The sequence below is a fragment of the Ambystoma mexicanum genome, chromosome 3p (assembly GCF_040938575.1).
Source record: "Ambystoma mexicanum isolate Mex_15411 chromosome 3p, UKY_AmexF1_1, whole genome shotgun sequence".
NCBI classification, from domain to species: Eukaryota; Metazoa; Chordata; class Amphibia; order Caudata; family Ambystomatidae; genus Ambystoma; species Ambystoma mexicanum.
In genome coordinates, this window is record NC_090925.1 from 761,542,890 (window position 1) to 761,556,157 (window position 13,268).

General features: G+C 42.9%; 1 protein-coding gene across 1 annotated transcript in view; it reads right to left on the reverse strand.

Annotated features, from left to right (window-relative positions):
- Positions 1 to 13,268, reverse strand: part of PELO (pelota mRNA surveillance and ribosome rescue factor) — a 240,600-nt gene that overhangs the window by 144,613 nt on the left and 82,719 nt on the right. Inside the window, exon 5 of the mRNA XM_069651673.1 lies at positions 11,299 to 11,462. Within this exon, the coding sequence (XP_069507774.1) occupies positions 11,299 to 11,462 (164 nt within the window). The remainder of the gene's footprint in view (positions 1 to 11,298; positions 11,463 to 13,268) is intronic.

Consider the following 13,268-nt stretch of genomic DNA (forward strand, 5'->3'; position numbering starts at 1 on the left):
CCATGACCTTCTGGCCAAAACTCAAGATATTGATGATCCGTTCAGTATAAGCAGGTCACCAAGCTAGGGTATCCTACAGGGTACCGACAATGCCCTACGAGTTGGGAGGAATGGAAAACCCAGATCTTTACATACATTTCCTAGCAACTCAAATTCAGTTCTCCACTTGCAGGTGGTTCCCTACACCCGACCTCCCGCACGTCTCATTAGAAAAGGCGATCATAGCCCCTGACTATTTGAAAGGTTCCTGTGGAAAGCTTCCCCACCACCCCCCCACTTGTGACCGAGCCAAAATCCAACCAACAGCAGTCATTTGTAAAGCATTGCAGACAACCGCACATGTAATGGACTTAATTGCCTCCTACTCTCCCGACGTTTCCATATAGAAGGTTAGGGGCTTACCGCTCACGAATTCCTGACACTGTTTGGGAAGCTGGGCGATCAGTTTATTGGGGGATCTTACGATTTACGGGAAGTTGATATCATGGGAGGAATTACGGGAGTCAAACACGGTTACAATGTTTTTCTATTACAGACTGCGTGAAGCTCTTAAATTGACAAGGCCAGACTACACCAAGGTACCCCAAGATACCTCAATTGACTTTTTGGATCTCACGATTTATGTCAAAGGAAATCACCCGATGACCAAAACATTTCAGAAACCAACAGAAGTGAACTCTACGCTAGACGCCTCCAGTTGTCATCAAAAAACAGTCAAAAACAATATACCCAAGGGAGAATTTATCCGGGCTAGGAGAAACTGCCAATTCTGAAGATTTCCAACGGGAATGTAATTTGCTAACGAACAGATTCAGACAAAGAGGATACAACAATAAATGCATAAAACAAGCATATAACAAAGCACAACTAATTCCAAGGGAACAGACAATGACCACCAGGAGAGAGAAACCAAAAGAAGACAGTGAGAGGGTACGCTACATTACTACATTGTGTGACAATTACGAAATCTACAGAGTTCTTTCTAAAAACTGGCACTTGCTCAAACTGGATAAACATCTTGAACCCCACATCGATGACAAACCCAAAATAATTTACAGGAGAGCCAAAGCTCTGAAAATGACGCTAAGTCTGTCTCTACTTCCAACACCAGCAACTGAAAAACACACAAACATGGTTAAATACAATGCCTACAGGTTTTAGGAAATGTGGAGTATGTAAATTCGCACATCGCAGCACACAACTATTCACAGATGCACATGGCACTTCTTTGAAAATCACAAGCTTTATTAATTGCAGGACCAAGTATGTTGTATGTGCAATTATCTGCACGTGCTGACGCATCTACATCGGCAGCACCATTAGATATCTGAGGACAAGAATCCGTGAGCATTTCTCAGGAATTGGCAGCCAGGAAGCATCATTGCCCCTTGCCCAACACTGGCAAGCACACCATCAACTTGAGGAAAAACACAACCTGCAATTTATCGGTTTGAAAATAACCTTGGGAAAAAGAGGGAGTAAGAAAGAATTATTGCTCTGACAAGCTGAGGCACAAGTAATTTGCCGATTTCGCTCGATTGACTTTGGACTCACTCAAGACAATGAAATGATACATTTTCTATAACTAAAAAGCATAAGTATGAATAATGTGTATAATGAATAAAATGGAGCATTAAGTTGGGTAATGTAAATTACACTATCCATAACTAATACACAACTAAAGATATATGTATAAATGGGTTTCACCACTTTGACAACACCCCCACCCATGAATGAGCCTTTTCATGGGGAACAAACAACATTCTAACTTTTATACTGTGGGACAAATTTGGAACATCCTTTAGGGACGACAACATCCTAATTGACAGGCATACCAAAGGTACCATTTGAAGCACATGTAGTAGCCCCACCGGCAGAATATAGGACAATAAAGCACCATATATTCAAGATGAGGCATTAGAGTTTGCCATTTATCCTACATTTGTGTTCTTTACAAAATTAACAACATATTTGTTTTTGCTGCTATGTGTAGGAACAAGACATTTGTAATAATGCTGCGCATATTAAAACTTAAGTAACAGCACTTATAGAAGCCTTAAACAAAAAAATAAATTAAAAGGGAAAACAAAATGTTTTTTTCGTAATACACATGCAAATAATGTCAAGTAAATGTGGTTTAGTGATAATTACGATTTTTGACTTTTTCAATAATGTAATAATATTCCTACCACACGTGTTGCATTACCATCTTGAAGTTTTGCCTTTCAAACACACCATGTTTTGGGCAGCACTGCATGCATTTTATTCGACCAGATGCAATGCTAGCCCAAAAGATGGCGCTGGTGGAATTCAAGCAACACAAGGCAATGAATACTGTGAAGGGACTTAAAGTCACTATAGTTACAAGGAACACATTGCAAACTACTTGACTCCTGAAGCAGACGCTGAGAGACGGAGATGGTCATTTTATGGTAAGTCCCTAGCGTTTTCAGCACCACTACAAGATAGATAATTGGGAAGATACAGTCATTAAGAATGGACCACAATGATACCACACACCAATTATATTGGGGACCCAAAACATTAATGTAACAGGACGATCTAAAAAAGGAAAACATAACGTTTGGCAACCTTTTAAATGAGCAAGAACTGGCATTTTTTCAAAGCGGCAGCAGTAATTCAATATGTAAAGTCTGTTGTATCTGGCTTTATTCAAAGGGACGTGTTAAAAAAAAAAAATAATATATATATATATATATATATATATATATATTGGAACAAAAACTACGTTAGATAGAAACGTGCAGTGAATATATTTTTCTGTGCTCACTTATTACCAAGCACCAAGGTACACTACAAGTCACGTTGTAAAACATGTAAACAAGCAAACCATGGAACTTGAGGGCGACATGGCTATGCTGGATATTGTGGATTGTTGAAATTAGGAACTGCATGAACCAGATTTCAAGCGCACACAGGGTCCCACTCCACATTGCACTAAAATTACCACAAATTCCCTATAAAGGTGGTATATTGGGATGGCATATCCATGCTTGATACAGCTTACTTCAAAATCAGGAACTAAATAAATTCCTTTGTTCACAGCAGAGATTTAACCCACTCTATGAAGACACAGTTTGAACCGACTATGTATGTTATCAGGTAGAGGTTAAGGTACTTGAATATACCTTACAGAGGTTCCTTGCCCTGCAACTTGCTAATGTACCATACAAGATTCATGATGTAATTAGCGTATTGACCTTTTGAGAGGACTAAATAATCCCTTAACCGGGACAATATCACACAATAAATGGCCTGATGATTTATCACCAATTTATAAATAATATATGTCTAATTTAAGGAATTATGTTCATCTAATTTACTGTGGATATTATGTATACAAACTTTGTGTTTGTTGTTTATTCTTTTCTCCAAATACCGTTTTCCTTATCTCTATTGTCTTTTGCCCTACACCCTCCTCCCAGTCACCCCTCCTGTTTTATCTGAAATTTACTTTTCAAATGGCAAATTTTATTTTGAATTGAACTAATTGTCATATTTCCAATTTACCTAAATTGATATGGTTGTTTCAATGGGTTCGTCATTGCTTCTGTGTATCATGCCTGTGGGTGCGTGTAATGTTTGTACATTACTATAGTGGCCCTGATTTGAAAAAAAGACACATGCGGTGTCGAAACACATGTCTCACAATGGGCAAAGACAGCCAATACCTTAGTCAAAGGAAACTTTCATCCAAACTACACTTGTGTGGCGCAGAAATCTTTGTGTAAGGACAACCCTTTGTCCAATGTTTCAATGCAAGAGACTGGGGCTTTGACATCTTTTCCAGTCCTTACATATCTGCGACACTGGGAGAACCCCAAGCATCTAGGGCACAGGGCCCAGTAAAGCTGGCACACAACAAAACCCGACTTTTCATGCAGTATTTTCAGCACTACTCTGCTGGTACCTCTAGAGTCCAAGAAGCTGTGTGGGTAGGTTAGTATTAGGTGTCCGTTGGTTTCCATCTTTAAGGAATTAAAATAGCTGGAATACCACTACTACTACAGGGATGTTCCGATTTCCACAGCCTGTAATAATTTAATGTAAACACTGACAGGTGACACCTCGGTTTTCCTATTGCCCTGCCATATATACGCCATTCACTGATACTAAAGGGCAGAGTCAAACTATTTTTGACACAAGTGAGGAGATGCCTAGCACAACTCCTCACTTACGCCAAAAAAGGAGCTCAATTCATAAAAGGCATCTGAATGAGCGCTACTTAAAGACGCTCAGTCCGATGCCCTTTTGCCCCTCATTTGTGCAAATAAGAGGGCGTTTCAGGGCTTTTAAAAGCACTTGCCGAATAGGGTCATCGGCCTGCCGCCTTTTGAAACGGGCAAAAATAATGACAGTTATTTCTGACCCAGCCATGATCATTTATTTTTGTGTGTGTGTAAAAGATTGATTTATTTTTTAAAATGCGACATCGCAGTCATACCACAGCTGTCACACTTGCATTGCCGTCCTCCAAACGGGGATGAAATGTTTTTTTCTCCCCCATTAAGGTATTTCAAAGAGACGCGCCCTTTAACGACCCATGTTGGTGAAATGCACTCCCAGCAACCACGTGGTTTCTGGAGTCTAAATACATTCGTGTAGGGAGAGCGTATGCAAGGTAGTTGGACGGCGCATTTTTCTTCAACTGCCCAGCCCCTCTCAAAATAGTCAGGTCAGCTTTATGCACTGTACTCCTTTCATTTGCGGTACTTTCAGAATCTGGCCCCAAGTGTCACTCTGCCCTTTTTTCTTTTACAACACACTCTCCTTTTAAGATTAAAATGAGTGGGTACCCCACTTTTCCCCCATTGAAACACATACATTTTTGCTATTTATTTTAAATGTTTGCTTAAGTGTTTAAACTTTCTCTCCCTTTGTTTTATAAAAGCTTTTTATTTTCGAATGCAACACCAGATATCACAGAATGGTTACAGAGACGCGTGCAGCTTCCCGAAATCTGAAATCTACAGTTGTAGCAAGGGCACAGAAAAAGCTGTACCCACTGTCTTGCCCATAGATTGTCAATTTCTGATATTAAATGCCCACAGTGCCATTGTTCCAAAGCCCCACACAATTTTAAATTAAGGGACTATCTATGCAAGAGCGTCTTTACTATTTTGATAATGCATAAGTGTCACAAAACATGCCTGTGCGACCATATTTTCTTTTCTTGCTGCAAAATATTTGCAATCAATGCCACTATATCTTGATGGTTTTGGTTCAGAGTTGGGTGTGCGGGCAGCGGGAGAAATAAGGAAGTCTAACGGCCAGGCAGAGCAGGAGTGTTGAGATTAAATTCCCACTGAGGGTCACAGGGTGCCCCTGTAATTTGTACTTTTTTCTCCTTTAGAGTTAACCATTTTTTCTCCTGATCAGTCTTCATCCAAGGCCTCAATGATGTTTTAACTCAGCATGTGTGTCCAAAGACTCGCAGGACAGGGGACCCCAAAGGCAGTCGATTTGCCGGAGTAGCTCAATCCGATTAGCTCCTCATCAGCTAGAGGTAGCTCTTTCAAGTTTAGAAGGCTGCACACTGCTACCACCATTGTATGATCTTATGATCCAGGAACAAAACGGGTCACCCTGCACATCCCCATTAGAATGGCGACCTGGATTTAGAAGCAGCAAGACTCGACAAAGGGTCTGTGTTTACACAGCAAGCATGTGGAAAATCGTGTTGGATGCGGGAGGATAGCTCAGGGGCATTATGTTTGTCTTGGAACCAAGACAACATAGAGCAACACAGGTTCAAATCGCAGTCCCGCGTATTAAGTGCATAATAAAAGATTAATTAATTAATACATGAGAATGGTGTTCCTAGAAGTCGAGGTTGGGAGCTTAGGGCAGCCATGACAAGATCTGGATGAGCATACAAATGGCTATCTGACATTGCCTTAATCCACCCCCATTGTGTTTTCCTGGGAGGATGTCGGGCTTGGTTCGAATGTCGACCACTCCAGATTGGGCGGTCTCCAAATGTTCAAATGGTGCAGTGTGCCTCATTAGTGGTTGGATGTGCATCCAAAACTACAGGTCTGTCTAACAATAGGAATATCCTCACCATGCAATTGTCAAATGCTGGGACTCGTCCCAAAGCCACTGAAAGGATTTACCCAAGGTAGATGAATGCTTTGCTGCTACACTCTACAATCCAGTGTTGAAACCGCACTCCCAGAACAAAATGGGAACCACGCCAGTGCTCCCTTGTCTGAGTTACTCACCTCAGGACTCTAGGTCTCCTCAGAATAGCACTTGCTAGTCGCTTAACCAGCTGACTGTCTCCGACCATAACTCTCTGACAAAGGACCCACAGTAGGTAATGCCCAAGAGCCATGGCAGCTCAAGCATCTTGCCTTTCATCAGAACTGCAGGGCCTCTGCCTGCACTGCTTTGCCCACAAAGGCTGCAACCCTCGCTACGGGAGGAGCTGGCCAGATTCCCAGCACCAGGCGCGTCTTTATTCTGTCCAATGATGCAGTCCAGCGTCACTGTGCCATTCGTCTTTGCTGCGAACTGCAGTCTGCACAAATGCTTCAAAGCTGGACAACAACATCTCCTATTCCGACCACCTGGAGGGTTGCTGCTGGGCTTCGTTGCATTTATTAACATTTGTCCTAGTACTGGCTCTGCCCCCCGTTTGACTACTGCACTTTTCAATAACAGGAGCACTCTACTTTTGAATTTATCCCACTGACTGAGTTTTAACCAAGTTGCAAATTCCATACCCAAAAATACTGCAAACTATTCCTGGACGGTGTCCTAAACATTTAGAGATTTGTGCGATAGTCACTGCTCTAAATGACTATTCCAACAACCCACTCAATTTTAACATACTGGATAACACTGCACCCTGTGTGGACACGTCCTTATTTTGTGTTGTTGCTACTGTATCAAATCCAATGGAATCATTACGGTGGCCAGGGGACGGTAGCCGCTACCTGATCCGGACGCTGGGAAGGATCACATGGGAGGAGAGAACCGTCTGGGAGAGGTCATGGCTTCACTGGACGAGATGCGGTAGTCCCCATTTTCACATGGAGAAGACCCTATATATTAATATCCTATTGTCATACATCTGATGCCCCTTATAAGAAAAGTAAAGAAACCTTTCTCCAGCATCAGTTAGGTCAAACTTCTATCCATAACTTAAAAAGCAAACACTCCAGTTCTAGTTTTCCGTCAGGTAAACCTGATCTTTCATGTGGAGTTACTGAGCAAAACCCACACATATTCACATTATTCAACCCAACCTCCCATTTTTGGTCAAAGCAGCACACGCTCCAACCTCTCTTTGAGAACTGATTTGCCAAGAGAAGTTGTTAAGAACAATTTTTCCAATGTTAAACATCAGTGCACTTCAATTCCCACAACCACCCAAGTACTGAGACGAGGAGGGATTTAATGCTAGAACAACAAGCATAGTGAATGTGGTAGTTGTTAGAGAAAAGTACCGATATGCGGGACCTTTAAATATGGTAACAGAACTAAGGAAAGAAGCTCCAAAGAAGATGACATCTTCGTTGAAGTCAGTGAGCGAAAGCTGGAGGTGTGAGCCGGTGTGGCAGAGCAAAGAAGCTCGCCATTTGAGCAGGACAGAGACGTACTGCCAGAGGGACCTGCTGTGGAGATGCCACCTGCTGTGGAGATGCTGAGAACTGCGAGGGGGAACTCGGGGTGTTCAGCAGGCAACTTGAAGCAGCACAGTTCCGACCGGGAGCTGCATAGACGCCAGCGTGTAGGAGCGGAACTACGGAAGAGGCTGGTGAGACATCAGAGCCACTTGGACTGGGGAGGAAGCAGTAGAGAAAGGTTGCGTTATACAGAGAACAGATGAGTTTGCCAGAGTAGCGTGGGGAGCACAGGACATTTCAGCAACAGCGGCAAAGAGTTTTGAACATTAAAGAAAATCTGAACATTGTGCATTTACGAAAAAGTGAACTACAAAAAGGAATGGTTTTGAAGAAAAGGGCAAAAGCGCCTATTTAAACCAAACCTTGTTAAGAATTGAAAGTCAAAAGTGGGGAACACCATAATCAAGTAAACATACCTACCAGAACCAGAACTGTATATGCTACTTGCTTTTAAAGAGAAGCTGTAACACAATAACAAAGTCCTGATAAGCAAATTTCAGGCATTTGAAGTTGAGAAAGACCTGGCATACCAGGCAGTTGTGAAGGTAAGACAAATCCTGGGCAGGGGAGTATACCAGGAAGTATTAAGTAGTTGTGAGTGCAAGAGGAATTCTGGCAGGAAAGTAAACCAGGAAATTGAAAGAGCATAAAGAGTCCTGGTAGGGGAGTATACCAGGCAAAGTGTGAACCTATAAGGAAAGACAAGATAAGACGGTTGTCAAAGAAGAAACTTGGATTGAAGGGCTAATGATGCCAATCAGCTTTTGGGATTGTGTGAATCAAGAGAAACTTCAAAAACTGTTAGTCCAAGAGACATTGTTAAGCCATTAAGGATTCAAGACAAAGTGAAGCCCCTCTGGAATGAAGGTTTTTCCACTGTGGAGAAGATTTATGTTGGAGTTGTGCTCTATTTGTTTATAAACACCTTTTGAAAAGCATCAGGTTAAAGACATTTCCCTTTTCACTTTGTTATTTTGTTTATAGTGTGAGGGTTCGGTTAGAAAGTTTGGACAGAAGGAAGGCTTTTGATTTGACATCCTGACACAGACAGTTCCTTAGTTTTTGGTGTAGGTAGGGACATACCTCTTGGTGTAGGGCCAGAGGAATATTCCCAACCCATTTCATTTAATAAAAGTCTTTAACCAATAACATGACAATGTTTTGTCCGGCCATCATTTCTGACCCCTCGCACTACCCTGTACGCTTTCTGCATCCTGCTGCCCTACTAACTAATGCTCAGGCTTTTCTGCTAGTCTACACTTGTCAGAGTCTGGTATAGTGAGAGAACCATAGAACCGAGATGTGGATTCATCTTCCAGAATCCTACACAAAGGATCTAGGAGGAAAAAAAAAAACAATAACAATACGGCCCATATTTATTTTTTAATTTGCAATTTAAGTCAGTTCGTAGCTGCCCTTTGAAAATGTCAAAAGAGTACTTCCAGACATAAACTTACCTCCTTCTGGCTTGCTCAGATCATGCTAACCTGAGCCACTTTTCCAACAGACTCAACAATTTACCTTCCTTACCCTAAAAGCAGTGGTCTCAGAGGCTAGGCACAATCACAACCCATATGGACCGTACAGAACTGGAGGACCAAGAAGCCATCAAATCAGAAAATGCACCCATTGTTGGTGTCCGATAATGGGTTGTGCAACCTCTGGTGTGTGTGATGAATCTGGACAATGCATCCCTTCTCCCCAGAGGGGAGTCATCCCCTGCGAGGCTAGGGAGGTGAGCCCGCTCTGCAAGACTATCCCCTAGGGATCTGGGCAAGTGGGAACTCACTGCGAGCGACTCTCAGTCCAATGAGGACCTCCCTGAAAGGACTACATTGTCCACCTAAATAGGACTGGAAAGAACTGTGTGCTCTCAGATTTTAGCTACAAGTGATAGCAATCCTTCTTCCACCCTTTTGGCTTCAGGTAATGTGGACCGCTATCTGAAAGCCGATGTAAAGCAAGGATGACAACTTTTTTGATTGTGATGAAGTACGTGCACAGAATAAGAACTGTGAATGGAGAGAGACTGGGCTAGGAGTCCACGGTACGCAGAGGTGAGTCTCTGAACACGTCCTGGAGGGGCAGATTTACACGCAGTCACAGAGCCAGCAGTGACGTAGCAGGAGCAAGGCCGATAGCTGGAGGCTACGCAGCACTGACCAAGCGAGAGGGTTCGGTCAGGAAAGTAGGCTAGATGTGAAGCAAACAGTCTTTCCTGGTGGCACGACCACTAACGCTCAGTGATTTGCCGGGTGCCCAGCAACCGACGTCAAGACCATAAGCAAGCAAGGAGCCAGAGTCTCCAAGCGCCACATGGCGAGTACCGGTACAAGGGAGACGAGCACGAATATGGAGGCGAATGCTCCCGGCGTGAGGACACCAGCAAGGGTCATAATCCGTGGGGTCAGACTGCCAAAGTAGTTCCCGGTACCAAACGCTGGGAAATCAGAATGAGCACAAGACCCAGGTAATCTGGAATGAGAGCAATGCAAAAATTGCATCTGAAGGCTGGAGAAGGCACTGTGAGCGTGAAGGCATGAAAGAGTGAAACAGGCATGCAACCCAATGCAAAGCGAGTGCAAGAAACACCAACACTCTTTATGAAGACTGGGAAAGATATAACAAATGAGGCCAGAGCAAGTAAACTGCCCCCAAAATAAAGGCTTGGTTGTACAGGCTGCCTAAAAAATAATTAAAATAAAGTGACTGTTGAGTGAGACTTTGTAGATGTGCATTGCAGTGCCCTAATCACCAAATTAAATAAGTAATTGTGCACATGGGACTTCAACTAGGCCAATTATGCACATTTTAAGTACGTAAGGAGAAAATAATGCTCGATAGTTATTGAGAAGTATTGTAATATTTAGTAAACCAAGTCTATTAGGAAACAAAAAAGAAGAAAAGCAACGGTCGTACAATGAGGTCTTTTGTCCCACTTAAGCATGGTAGTTTCCAGGTCTCAAAGCAAACCTAACATACACAAAAATAAGTTGGTGAATCCCATAAATAAAGACACAATGCTAGCATGGGCGAACACTGGTGGGACAATGGGCTGAAGAGGAGAAAAGGACATGCCATGTAATAAATGTTGTAATCCTGGCGAATGTCTTAGTAAAACACAGCTATGTTGTAATCCTGGCGAATGTCTTAGTAAAACACAGCTAAAACAAACAATTATAGGTATGTATTAATGGAGAAGAAAGTTCAAATGAATAATATTCGGAATAACTATTTTCAATACAGAATGAAGTCAATAGAACATATGTTCATAGAGTGAGATTACTAAAGTACACAGGAAAATCAGCAGCAATTGGCAATGAACGGAGACTCAACATGCAATTGTCACAAAGAATGGAAAATGTAATTCTTTATCCAAAGTGACCTGCCCATCGTGCATTTTTTCAAACATAGTACAGTAATTATTCCCCATTTTGTCAAGAAGTAATAACCCATTGTCATAGTAATAATCAGAAGCAAACACTATTGATTGTTGCAAGAACCTTACCTGAAGGCCAGCAAAATCTGATGTTTGTCTATATGACACCACATGTTGCTGGCTGAATCAATCACAACTGGACACCAGTTATGTCTCACAAACACTCCAATTCATTGATCTTGCAGGGCCCAAACACCCCCTCACCTTGTCGTGCTGTGTGCAGTTTCCCCGTCTCTTCCTGGGGATCGTTGTTTCCACTTTGCCCCGCATGAGGGTCATGCTGGGTGTCACCAGGCAGATGTTAGCAAGACCCTCCTGCATCACCACTGCTGCTACATCTGCACCAAAGGCCGGATCGCAGGCCTGTTCTAGAGTGGGGGATGGGGGGTTTTGGGAGAGAGAAAAGGGATAGGGCAGCATTGGTGGGGTATGTGTTAGGCAAAATCATATGCAGTGCCCTTTGGGAACACCACACACAATTAAGACTACAAGTACAAATTCACCTTTGGTACAAGCCTGTACTACACAGTAAAGTGGCAGCGATGGCTGAGCAAACAGACTTCTCTCAAGAGTAAAGTGAGCAGTATCAGAAGTTACACAAAGGACAGCAATTGCTATGGTTCAAACAAACACTGACTCAAGGTTTCTGAGTAAAAGAATATACGTTTACACATTCACTTGTAAAACAGTTCACTAAGTAAAGCAGCAGAAAAATCACAATCTTAATATATCACACCCAATCAATTCTGGACAAGTTAAGCTCCAAATTAAGTGTGAGCAAAATGGCACTCCAGCAATTTAAAAAGGAGGGAAAAGACAAGGTTATACAAAATTAAGCAGCACCAACAAGTAAGTAATAGTTTGCGGTTAAGACTTTGCCAAGAGTTCGAAATGAAGTTGGTCGGAAGATAAGTTACAAAAGAGTAGAGAAGGACAAGCGCTCGGATTGGGGAAAGATTTAAAACACTTTCACCGCGGTCAGACGGAACGAACAACCGGGTTTGAACAGTACCTTAGAAGAAGAATGCTGTAGCTGAGACAGAAGTTCCTGATAGATCCTGCAGGCTCACGGTTCCTGAAGCGACTGTTGGACTGACACAAAAGAGGAAGACTGGAGGGCCCTGCACTGCCCAGGGAAGAAACCAGCAGCAAAGCAGCGAATAAAAGGTGCGTTCCTTAAAACCCAAACAGGGTCCAGTCCTCCTGGCTATCCGGTTCACAGCAGCTGTGCACTCGACCAGGGGAGAGAGGCCTTGCTTGGTGAACTGGTTGGTCCCACCAGCCCAAGGGAAGAAGATTCCTTGCAGATCTTCTGTCAAAGTTTGGAGATTCGGACCCGCAGCAGGGCTTCACCGGGAGGTTCAGTCATGGTAGTGGTCCTCTTCCTTCAGCTTCTCTTCGGTTCTCTCGATCCAGTGGCGACTCTGCCTTCCAAGTCCCAGAGACCTGCTTTTTATGCAGTTTTCCCCCATTCACACAGCCTGGCTGTCAATCACACAGCAGGGTGACTGTCCTGGCAGGACAGTCACCTAGCCAATCAAACAAGAGTGTGACTTTGGTTTCCAAGGGAACCCTGTGCAGTTGTCCTACAACCCCCCCCTCACATCATGTCTGCCCAGACTCTCAGGCGCCTAAGGATGGCGAACAAAGGAACCAAACCTGGTTTGGCACGCAGAGTAAAACACAAGACCGACCTTTACAAAAAGAAATGGTGAATAAACCCAGCTGGAACCAAATAAAAGTAAATGGGGTCCAGCGGATTTAAGTTCGAGGCTACTTACTTAGCCTAAAACAGTACCAAGGCTATTTACATAGACCGCGGTAGGACAAATATGGTAGATACCACTGCCACCAGCCAAATCTTAAAAAAAGGGGAACGAAATAATGTTCCATGAGAAACAGACAAAAAGGGATAACTATTAACCCTTTCCAGTACTCTATGGAAGATAGTTTGTACTGGGTCTATGTATTTAAAAAGACTAATAAAGTCAATGGCAACTTTACGTGTTCTGGGAGACAGTAGTCAGTCCCAGAAAATGGAGTTTAAAGTGGGAAGTCTAAAAAAGACAACCCTGTGTCACTGCACTAAAGGTGCTGTGTGACACACAGTAAAACGATGATGCCTATGGAGTAGGTGAGGTCCCACAGTCTATGAACACAAAAATGTAAAAACA